The following is a 12,527-nucleotide window of genomic DNA, read 5'->3' as shown; positions in this document are numbered from 1 at the left end:
ATTAGTGAAAATATATTTTTTTCGAGCTGACCTGGCAGCTCAACCTCAGCCAGGGGCTCTGCCCCTTGGACCTTGCTGGGGCTGCCGCCCCTAGACCCCGCTACTAGGGGCGCTGCCCCTGGACCCCCGTTAGTTGAGGGTTTCATTAACTTAGATGTAGGAAGTAGTAGTAATGGATAATTGACACGAGTAATGTATTGTACAGTTAGCCGTGCACAACTAAGGAAAGACATTACCGTTAACGACGAGAGAAACCGACTCCAGGTGAGTTCTAGCCCCTTTAACTATTATGTTTTTGGGGCTGTGTGCATACTCCTATGTGGTAGATAATACACTTACTTGATTGGTAAGTGTATGATACGTGTGTGGTTGTGTATTGAATGTATTGTTACATAACGATTGTATGAACGAGTATGTATATATGTTTATAACTAGAAGATATGTAAAGTATGCATGTATGATAAAGGTATGGTTATTCGAGACAGAAGGGACCAGACCCTCATAATATCTGAGATGATAGGAACCAGACCCTCATAATATCTGTGATGCTAGGGACCAGACCCTTATAATATCAGTGATGTTAGGGACCAGACCCTTATAATATCTGTGATGTTTAAGGTAGAATAGCTTATGGTATACCATAGAGTTTTATGAAAGAAAGTATGTAGGAACGTATGCATGTATGTAAAGTATGTATGAAAGAAGTGATAGTAAATAAGGTATGAATACGTATCTCCGGACTCATATGAGTATGGTATGAATGTAATGTATGTTAATTGATTAACTAGAACTCACTCAGCGTAGCTGACTTTTAGTATGCACACGGGCAAACAGGTTGAGGCAGCTGGCTTGAGGAGGGACACATGGCACGAGCTAAAGAGACTGGCATCCATGAAGAAGTGTCATGACTATTTTATGTTAATATTTATGAAAAGACAACTTGTATGTTAAGACATGATTTGAGGTTTTGTAATGTAATGCATGAAGTTTTAATTATTCCGCGAAAGTTTTTATTAACTCTGATTTTAGAACTGTGTTTATGAGTAAATCCAACACCAAAGTAGGGTTACTGGGAACGGGGCCTTACATAAGCCTAGGCAGTCTATAATGTTTAGCCTAGCATCTTAAAGTAAAAAAAAAACAATAAAAAACGAAATCATGGCGAAAATAAGTAAGAACGGAAGATTAAAGGCGATAAAACTCGGAGTCTTCGTTCTTGAATATTAAGCACTTCGCCTGCTGATTCGTGGCCTTCAAACCCTCGGAAATATCCTCTCTTGAGCTCCCAAATTCGTCCAAAACGACCAGGCATTCAGGTTATGTTTAAGATTGAGTTTAGAGGTGTTTAAATAGGTTTTCTGGGCCCAAAACAGGTAAAAATCAAAGTTTCTGGACTCTGATCGCCGCCGCGCCGCGCGACGGGGAGGCTGATGTTGGCCGCGCAGCGCTCCGGCAAAGTGGGAGGGGCGGGTCTGACTAGTTCGGTTCAATTCTGATGCGGTCCGGTTCGTTTCCTGATGCTTCGGTTCAATTCTGATGCAGTCCGGTTCAATTCTGATGCTCCGGTTCACCAGTTTGGCTTGTTTTAGCTCATTTTTCGCTCTTTTTAGCCACGATAAACCTCCGGAATCTGCGTTATTCAAATATGTTAGTAATATACAAATTCTAATAAAAATCGAACATAAACTAATAAAGTATTAAATAAAATATACAAGGGATTTATATATATTTAGCATTATATCAGTTAGGCGAAAAGGACAAACGTTGTTGGATTTTGAAACATAAAGGACAAAAAATATCAATTTTGAAGATCAGGTACAATGAGTGAAATTTGGGTGAAAGATAAAAAACAATTTTTGTAATTATGTCTTATCATAATGACTTGTGCAAATTGCCAAAAACAACAACATTAACATTGCAACAGATAGACAACAACATTAACAAATTGATATTAAAGTGTTTACATGAAACACATTACATTCTATACACTAACAACAATTTCACAAGACAAAATTACAGAAATTACTAAACCTAATACACTTTGACCTAAAACAAAAGCCCACCATATTGCTACGACAACAATTACTAAACCTAAAACACTTTGACTTTTGCAAATAGACTTTTTCAATGAGAGCTGCATCTTCAAATTCTTGTTCTCTTATTCCAACACCATGTTCTTTAACTTCAAATTTTCTATCCGCATCTCTTTTATTTCTTTATCGTTTTTCTGAACTGCATATCTTTAAGAAATCATCAAAATCTTCTTTCCATATGAAGAATTTGCAGTCTTAATTCTAGTCACAAAAAAGAAAGAATTAATGTATTTAGGTATAAAATTAAACTCTATAATTAAAGAGTGTACCTACCTGCCATAAAGGGCAACCATAGAATTCATCCCCAAATCGGGAACTTCTAGGTCCAGCAATCCTACGAATTACAATTATATCGTGATTGCAGTAGACATTGCCCTCTAAATCAAGTTTAAGCCTTTTAGGGTTTTTCTTGCGACCAGATGTAGAAGACGACGATGAACTCGTTTCAATGTTCAGAGGATGGATTGAAGTTTGCAACCAGATTTAGTAGATGATGATGATTCTATTTTCTTACTAGTGGAGCAATTGAAGTTTTTAGGGTTGGATTTACAATAACGATTGAAGAGAAATCACACTTAAAAGACACAACACACAAAGATCCATGCTGGATGCCACATAATAGGTTTTTTGACAAGTAGGATTGACAAGTCAGCATGCCATTAACGGAGTTACTAGTCTGTTAGTCGTAGCTCAGTGAAAGAAAAAATGATAAAAGTTGGGACCGTTACTAGCCAATTTAATAGTTCGGACCGGTAGAGACCAAAAGAAGAAAGTTGAGACTGTTAAAAACCGATACACCTTTAATTAAACAAACACAACTTTTTTTATTCATTTTCATGCGTTTATTGAATTAAAACAAATTTAGTTACTATTTTATAAAATTGCCCCAACAAACGAACATAAACAAATTTTTTCACTACCAATGATGTCCAGTTGGACTGGTCAGAGGCATAGGGGCCAGTGATGGAAGACTTGGGAAGACCCAAGTTCGATTCTTAAAAGCCAACCGGTTTTATCACATGTGGGATAGAGACCCTGTTAAATACCATTTGCAGCCTGTGGGTTTTCCCGATTTGAACGCCTTAGCCTTACCCTGAACCCGCGGACTCAGTTCAGATAACGTAAGTGATTAGGTGTAGGGTGTTGGGACTCTCGACATGCTCAAGGGTGTCAGATACGAAATTCGCCGTTCAAAAAAAACAAAATTTTCCACTAAACATCGGCTTATCAAATGACAAACCTACTATTACCAAATTAGTAGCAATGCAACTTTTTGGAATCGAGAATTTTAACTACAGAAACATACATAAAAAAAACCAAGAAGAAAAATAAATAGCTGAAGTTGAAAAGTGGATTGAAATCCAAAGTAAGCCAACAGAATAAGAAAATGGGCGTATTATCCTGTTTTAGCCACCACACACTCTGTCTCTGTCGCCGGAGCGTCACCCAAACGCGCCGTCCCTTATTCCTTCAGTCGCCGGCGTTCAACAATTCCGTTTGGCGGAAAACACAGTCGTCATCATCAATCTCAATCGGCGCAATACCTTTCGATCTGTCGCCTCCCCCAATTGACCACGATCTTTATGTAACTCACCACTTATTATTATTATTATTATTATTATTATGCATTTAATTTCATTTAACAGTCGATTTTGATACTTCAATCTCATCTTATTTGATTTTAGAAGTTAGTTTATTATTATTATTATTATTATTATTATTATTATTATTATGTTATTCAATTTGTAACTGCTGAATTGATTGTAAATGAAGCAATGAACTGAATGTTTAGCCAACCTGAAGTTGAGCAAACATGAACACAAGAGTTTTCTTCGGTTAGCTTAACACACAAACATGAACTGAGTAATGGGTTTGTTTATGTTCGTTTGTTAACTTTCATTTATGGGTTCGTGTGTTTTTGCATGTATGCTTCTTTATTAAGGGTATTACTATTTCTTTTGGTGATTATGTATTGGATTTTATTCTCATATTAATATACGTCCGTTTGATTTCGCTTGTGTTCTTTTAAAAGGTTAACGAACAAATGCATTTCCTTAATGAACGAACACGGACATGAGATGTCGTTATGTTATGTGTTCGTGAACTGTCCGCTTATCTGATAAAAGCTTAACGAATGAACTTGAAAAAGGCCTATGCTCATGTGTTGGACTGCTTCCAAAGCTATAAAAAATTACCAAGAAAAGTAAAAATGATAAGACTGATATGAATTAGACTAATAATATCGTTTTCTATCTACAATTGACATTTTATTAGAAGTAAAATTAATATTGAAGATGACAAATAAATTCATGATATCCATTTCTACTATTTGGTTAATTCAAAGTGGTGTTTTGGTTTTTGCTTGTTAATGTGTGTATAGTGTTTCTTTAAACTTAAACTCATGGAAGATGAATTCTTGTGCTCCTTGATGTAGGATGACATGGCGGTTGCTGGTGCAAAGGTATCTGAAGATTGGGTTATTGAAACGTTCAACAATGATGACGAGGCACTTGATGCGGTTGAAAATGGCAACGTGGTGGGTACTAAAAGGTGCTTTATGCTTTTCATTTTTAATCCTTTTGTGTCTATTTGAACACTTAATGTTTTGTGTCTATTTGTATGATACATAGTTTTGAAATCGGATTACATGAAAGAAATGGGATCTCATTATACCCTTAATTTTGTAACTTATACATTGATCACAGAATATTATGCGTTTTTCTTTTAATAAAGTGCATCACTTGCTGATTTCTAATTTCAAAATTTTAAGTCTAACAAAAGTTATAGTACATGTTGCATTGTTCAATATGAAGACTTGCATATTTCATATATTGCAAACCTTAAAAGTCCGTGACTTACTAACCTTGAAACCACCCTGTAATTATATTCAAAATTTTCCATTTCTTGTTTGTACTAAATGTATTTTTATTTATTGTTATTTTTTATAAAACTTTCTTCAGAGTAATTTTGATTTTTCCATAATTGCAGGTTGTTGATCTTTCCAATTATGGTAGAATAAGAGGTAAACTATCTGATTTTCAGTTCTTCAAATTTAAGCATAACATTATCTTAGTCACCTGACACACGTTTCCTTGATAGAGATGCACTTGAACTCAATAAATCTAATAAAAATGCAATGGATTCTACAAAGAAAATAATAATTTAGAGACCCTTTAGAAGGAATAAAAAATGTGACTGACAAAGAATCTTTGTTATTTATTTTGGTTTACTCAATAATTTTTCAAAGCATTATGCACTACTTATCTGTATCATTGTATTACAAGTGTGTGCTTGTTATATGCTTATGCGAGTTGTATTAATTTGGTTTCTCCCTTTTTATTTTCTATTTGTTTCAAGTCAGTGGAGACGATCGCATTCAATTTCTTCATAACCAAAGTACTGCAAACTTTGAAGCACTTTCTGAAGGAGGGGTAAGTTTTTGATTTGTTTATCTTAACGGGCTTGTTATAAGTGTTTTGTTTTTGTCTATCATGCCACATATAATGTTCGCGTTGATTGTTATAAAAGAGTGATGTTTTAAAACTGCATCTTGTAGGGATGTGACACCGTATTTGTAACCCCAACCGCTCGAACAATTGATATTGCACAGGCATGGATCATGGTAATCTTCTTTCTAAGTAAGTTTACGAGTCACGTTAAAGGATTTCAAGTTTTACAAGTGTTTTTATTTTGCAGAAAACGGCAGTTACACTTGTTGTATCACCGTCAACAAGTGGAAGGATCAGTGAAATGCTCAATAAGTATGTTTACACTCTTTTGAATTTCTTTTTCGGGTTTTCATTTTCATATATTAGCTAGTAAATTACAAAATTACCCTCACTCCTCAGTCTTGACCTAATAATGTACATGTCTGTTTGTAACCGGAGTACTGGACCATGGTTTGAGGGGTTTCGTGCCTTTGTAATTCACGGCTTAAAAGTGATTGTAATGTTTCTATATTCTAGGATTTTATTTATATATTTTGTGGTCAGTGTAGGTACATATTTTTTGGTGACAAGGTAGAAATTCAAGATATTAGTAAAAAGACGTGCTTGTTTGCACTTTTGGGACCCAAAAGCAATCAAGTATGGATTCCATGAACTTCAAAACTCAAGTATCCTATTTAAATATATGTAATTGCTTAATATCTTTTCAAGATGGAATGATTTTAATACCGCAGTCTTTCACATTCTAACAGGTAATGATGGATCTGAATCTTGGTAACCTTGTTGGACAACCTTATGGCTCACATAAACATTACAATGTAAGTCATTTCTCTATGCAGGTTTGTCAAAGCAATGTTCATTTTTTTATTGAACTTGTTCTTTTTATGACTATATCTATGTTTTCCTTAGGACATGAGGGTCTAATTGTTCGCTAAACATCATTTTTAGCTTTTAGTATTTTGACTTCACCAAGTAGGTTGGTTATGAGAGCCCTTATTCGATGTTGTGTACGTGTGTGTGTATACCGTCTAGTGGCATGTTCATTTCAGAACCAAATGTGTAATGTTCTTGTACCTAGTGCATAAAAGATAATACATAGTGCCACTATCATAGATATCAAAACATAAGACATAATTCCATAAGTTAAACGTCATTTCAGAGCCCTAGGTTTAATTATTTATTACATAAAGTCAGTTCTAGATAAGCTGGCATAGACTACCAAAAGTGACTAACTTTGTCAATCCAAAAGTCCTAGAGCTCAGTTTTCTCGATTCACACCCCGCCCAGGGTAACCTGTGAACCTGCTAAAGAAAAAGGATTTACAGAATGAGCCGAATGCCTAGTACGGATAAAATGGCACAAGTAACAATAATAACAATTTAACAATATCTAACAATAACATAACATAAGATGATACGACACAAAGTAAAGCAAGCCAATAAAGTAAATCGTATCATATGGATGTACCCGTGAGCCGAATTCTTAACTTATTACTTACAAACATGCACATAGAACTGCAGACCCTATGTGCTGAACGTGCAATGGAGTGTGGGCATCACACACCATCCACTGTAATCATATACATATATCCTAGGACCAGACCATACGCTTCCTAATGGCCTCATGTACCTCACAAGTACTAAGGAGACGCTGTGATTTAGGCTCACCGTCACGGCCGGTGCCACGCCATCGATGCCGCAACGTCGTGCTTGTGGTCACTCCCACAAGTAGGAACATGCTCAGGGTAACATAATATAATTGAAACAATACTGCAACATATCTAAAGCATGCTCTTTAAGCGTCAAAGCAAATACATAATCATATCATTATCATCGAAGCATGCAATAATGAGTACAATACAGTCATAATTCTATCGCATGCTATTAAGTCAAATAACAAATCATAATCAAAGCATGAATCGAACGGACGACCAAATGAATTGAGTTGTCAAAGAATGCTAGGAGTTCCAAAGGTATATATATAATATCAACAGGGTTTATAACAACCGAATATAATAACAATAAGAGGGGGGGGTGGTTAGGATTCGTACCTTGAATGAAAATTTAAACTAGATTTTGGCTTGTTCTTTTAAGGGGTTGTAAAGACCTACAAGTAGTTTAAGTTTGATTAGATTTATATTTCTAGCTTTACATTAAATTAATATTTCTTTCAAAGATCTAAAGTTTGTGAAATATTAGTTTTTGTAAAGTTAAAAAATTAGACTTTGATCACGTACGGTTTGATTTGTAACTCTTAATTATTATTCACATTAATTGTATATTTTAGCAGCTATATACTACGTATTTATTTATTGTTATTAGATTTTAGATTTTGGTGGACGTAAATTTTTAAATGTTGTGAACATTTATAATCAGTTTAAACCATAATAATCTCTTAGTTTATTTTCAAGTTTCATCTATTTTTCTTTATAAATGTACATATAACATATAATTATGTTAATAATTATTACTTTTAGCAAAAGAAAAGTGGCAGATTAAATAGTTTGAATCTATATTTCTATGAATTTTGTAAGAGTTTTAGTTTATAAAATAAGAGGTTACTATTAAACAATGTTTTAAATGTTGAGGCATTAACTAAATTAGAAGTAAAATTCATGAAGTATTCTATACTTTTACTTTTAAACTTTCATATCCAACTGAGTTTCTTCTGATTATATTTAAAGTACTCTACTCTAAACATGATAATAAGTAGTTTATGAAATAATGAGGTACATGGGCTAGGCTATCTAAGTGGTTGGTTACAAAACATAAATAAAATCTAAACACATTAAAGGAAACAGTTCATGAGTCACGTCCAAACCCAAGGTGTTGTTAGTTACTGATAAGCAGAAAAGCGTAATCATATCATTTTGTGAGATTGGTTTGTCATCAAACATGAGTAAAGAGTTCCATTGTTTAGAAATGTTATAAATGTAGTTGCATATTTTACAACATCGTTATATAACAATTTTCCAAGTGCATTTCGAAACATATTTGAGCTAGAATTGGTCTGTATACGAAAGCATGAGGAGGGTTTGTGGGCTATGTGCGGAAGACGTCGCTGTTCGGTGGTGCTGCGGTGGTGGCGGAGGTCGTTGGCTGCGGTAGTTTATGTGGTACTTCTAATGCTCGGCTACGACAGTACACGATGGAGATGTTGAGTGGTGGTGTCGGTTTTGGGTCTATAGTATGAAAAAGGGCTGGTCGGAGATGGCTAAAATGGCTACTGGAAAATATAGTTGATCATCAGAGATGATTTGTAGTGAGTAAGCGTTGAGTGGTTTGAGGCAAAATATATTTTTATAGACAGTATTGTTGGAGCCAAAATATCTTATGAGACATGCATAATTGTTCCAAGGTATGGTCTTAACATACGATTACCTGATTTCATCTGATTGCTTGACCCATATGTTTATATGTACTCACATATACTTGTTGTTGTTGTTGTTATTATTATTATTAGTATTATTATTATTATTATTTTAATGGTTATTTCCGTAAATGACAAATCTACCCTCAAACAATATTAAATAAATAAAATGATTGGTTAACAACGGTTGTAGCGGCCGCTATAGCGCGCTACGTAGCGAAGCGCGCGTATGCGCTTTTTTAATAGCGTTTTTAGGTGATTAGTGATAGCGTATTTTTGCTGTTTTCTTGGTGTGAATGCTTTTTTTTTTCGTTGATTATAATTGCCAGATTGTGTTTTTGTTGATTCTAAAATATTTTACTACTTTATTGCTAATCATGAAACAGCAGGCGGTATTTTATCGCTATCGCTACGTAGCATATAGGTAGCCTGTCACTATTTGCTATTCACTATTGACAATTATGATTGTTAAGTTTTTGAATAATTTGGAAGAAATGATGCTGGTCCTATGTATGCGTGCGTTTAGGCTGTCTAAGCAGGATGATTTAATTTAAATCTTTAATTTAGTTTTCATGTAATTGTATGTGGTCATTTTTTTATTAGAGAATTTCTGAATAGCTTATATACGCAGGTTGGTGGTAATCCAGTAACAGTGGCGGTTGGAAGTGTGATCTCTGAAGAAGGTTTCTCACTGTTAATGTCACCATCTTCTGCAGGATTAATCTGGAAAACTCTTTTGCGTCAGGGTACAACCCTGATGGGTTCTAATGCATTGGAAATGTATAGAATTCTCCAAGGTTCGGTTCTTAATTTGATCGCTCGTATCTTTCTACACAATATTTAGTTTTAAATAACTTTTACACAGTATTTTTTAAAACTTTTTATTTGTATATAATTCACAGGAAGGCCAGCACCTGGTAGTGAGCTTACGGACGAGTTCAACGTTCTCGAGGCTGGTCTTTGGAATTCAATTTCTTTAAACAAAGGTGATGTTGCCATTTTCTTTATTTGTCGTGTTAACATATGTTTTTTATTCATTAAATTAAATAAATAACATTCCTCAGGCTGTTACAAAGGACAAGAAACTATTGCCAGATTAATAACATATGATGGCATCAAGCAGAAGTTATGGGGAATTCAACTTTCATCCTCGGTGAACCCTGGTAGTCCAATTACAGTTGAAGGAAAGAAGGTATTAAGTAGGCCTGGCAAACTGGGGTGGTTGGGTGGGTTTGGTCCAATGTAGGTTTTGAGCAAAATGAGTTCAGGTCAAAACGGGTCGCTTTTAAAAAAACATCGATTTGGTTCGGGTCAAAACGGGCTATGCCAAAACTGGAGTCGGGTTGAAATGAATCGTTTTACCAAAATAGGTTCACCCGCTATATTTTCTCATGGTGGTTAGTGGCGGCGATGCGGGTGACTATGAAGTGATATTGGACCTGGAGGCAGCATTTACGGAGGTGCAGTGGTGGTGGTGTTGGTAGAGTGGCTGCAGCGTTGTGTCGATGGCGGCGGCGGTGTTCGCAACAGCATGTTAGTAGTAGAGACAAACAATGGTCATGGGTGGTTCTAACTCATTTGGACCCTTAACAAGTTTAATAATAGTTACCCGTTTTGACCTATTGACAAATTTCTGTGGACCACGTTGACTGATTTGAGATGTCCCAATGAACCCATATCCGTTTACGTGTTTTGGGTTATGTTTTACCTCTTAACATGTCAAATGGGTTAAGATCCATGAAAAACTTTTAAATAGCTTTACTAAACAAAGGTAAGATATTGTTGTAATCATATAGTTATTTTATTTTTATTTAACAACTAATTTGGTTTTATCAAAATGATAAATGTCCGCCCAAGTCATTCTGACTCAAACTCAGTCGCTATTTCCCGCACCCAGATATACAGATTGAGTAAAGGAATGCCAAAATTACTTTTTTAAAAAACTGTTAATAAAATAAATAAATGTATATGAGATGCTTTTGTAAGAAAGTTCATATTTCTGTAAAACAGTAAATGTACACATATTTCTTTGAACCTAGATGTTTAAATTTGGATTAGTTTGGATCTCTAGTATAATTTTGAGTCATATTAGGTCGTATGCATTAAACAAAGTATAACATAACTCGATATGACCTGAACCCATTTAACCTAACTCGACCCGAACTTGTTTTGACCTGACCCACTCCACTTGTTTTGCCACTCACACGCATGATAAAGTTGAACTAGATTTACGTGTATATTAGTAATTCTAATAGGTCCCAATAGAAGATAAACTATTGCAACATATTTGCAGGTAGGAAAGTTAACTAGTTACACGGCTGGAAAAGGGCAAAATGGGCATTTTGGTTTAGGCTATATTAAGAAGAAAGCGGCATCAAAAGGGGATACGGTTATCATTGGTGACAATGTTACTGGGATAGTGGCGGATGTTCCTTATCTTGCACGCCAGCAACACCCTTTGATTTCAAATGCAAAACCATAGTTTGTTTCATCGGTAAGCTACTGACTCGGTTACGGTTTTGAGAACAGGGTCATAGAACAATGTTTCGGTTTTTATAGAATGAATTTTGCTACTATGTTTTTGTTACCGTATGCGGTGGGGTAGCGGGGTAGCTTGGCCTTTTATACTTGTGTAATTAGAGGTAGATTAAGTTGTTTAAAAAGAAAAAAAAAATGTAAATAGTTGTTTAGCCTGATGGATCCGCAGCTACATCGACCCGGATAAGGATCGAAAACATGAATTGCTAAGTGCGTGAATAATTGTAGTTTGATTCAACCTGCTTATTCTTTATGCATGAAGAAGAAAACTAAATAAGGCTAGTACAAAACTACAAAATTCAATATTCTACACAATTAAGCAACAAAAACCTAACATCAAAACTGGAGATTAAGCAACAAACCATACGATTAAGCAACAAAATCAGACATAAGTATTGATTGTGTATCAAAACTATAAGGTAGTGTTTGGTATGAAGGAAAATGAAAGGTGGAATGGAATTAATCATTCCAAAGAAATGAATACGTGTGAAGAACATTTCATTCCTGTATAGCAACCAAACATGTCAATAGAATGATAATGATCCGTTAAATAAATGGAGAGAACACAAGTCACTGAACGGGCGGAATGAATTCCAAACGCTGATGATTGTTTCAATTAAATAAACGGAGTGAGAGGGGAGAGAGATGTTAAAAAAAGGCGCATTTTATCCTACAACTAGGTTGTAAACTTGTATGATATACGGGGTTGGGTATAACAAATCTGAACTTAAGAAAATCAATTGTGTAAACCACGTTTAAACCTTTTTTCTCCAGTTTTAGTCTAATTTGACCACACTTCATATGGAGAAGTAAATTCACATACGTTTAATTTTTTTTCTCCAATTTCAATTTAATTTGACCACACTTCATATGGTTTGGTTTAAGCATAACCTTCAAAGACTAATTGTAGAGGTATGTCATAAACCCCTTGTACGACCATTTATTTATTACATTATGTTTTGTATTTGTTATATTTGTTTACTAACCAAGGCCCAATGGGTCGGGGGTTGTGAAGGTATTCCCTAACTGGGCTTGGCCCACTAAGGCTAGGGTTTAACGATGATAGCCATTAGGGTGTTCA

The 12,527-nt window shown here is 35.0% G+C and overlaps 1 protein-coding gene across 1 annotated transcript; it reads left to right on the top strand.

Moving 5' to 3' along the window:
• The first annotated feature begins 3,627 nt into the window (after nt 1-3,627).
• Nucleotides 3,628-11,452, top strand: LOC143613382 (putative transferase At1g60990, chloroplastic). The gene is made up of 12 exons (XM_077087097.1): nt 3,628-3,678; nt 4,528-4,629; nt 5,082-5,115; nt 5,451-5,524; nt 5,650-5,715; nt 5,790-5,854; nt 6,091-6,178; nt 6,292-6,357; nt 9,540-9,705; nt 9,811-9,894; nt 9,973-10,100; nt 11,202-11,452. The coding sequence occupies exons 2-12, from the start codon at nt 4,534-4,536 to the stop codon at nt 11,388-11,390; spliced, it is 1,056 nt and encodes a 351-aa protein (XP_076943212.1). The 5' UTR covers nt 3,628-3,678; nt 4,528-4,533; the 3' UTR covers nt 11,391-11,452.
• Nucleotides 11,453-12,527: the final 1,075 nt, after the last annotated feature.

The sequence above is a fragment of the Bidens hawaiensis genome, unplaced genomic scaffold (genome assembly GCF_021521415.1).
Source record: "Bidens hawaiensis isolate Kalapana, Puna unplaced genomic scaffold, B.hawaiensis_p1.1 tig00037243_1, whole genome shotgun sequence".
Taxonomy (NCBI): domain Eukaryota; kingdom Viridiplantae; phylum Streptophyta; class Magnoliopsida; order Asterales; family Asteraceae; genus Bidens; species Bidens hawaiensis.
This window is presented reverse-complemented; position numbering and strand designations above follow the sequence as displayed.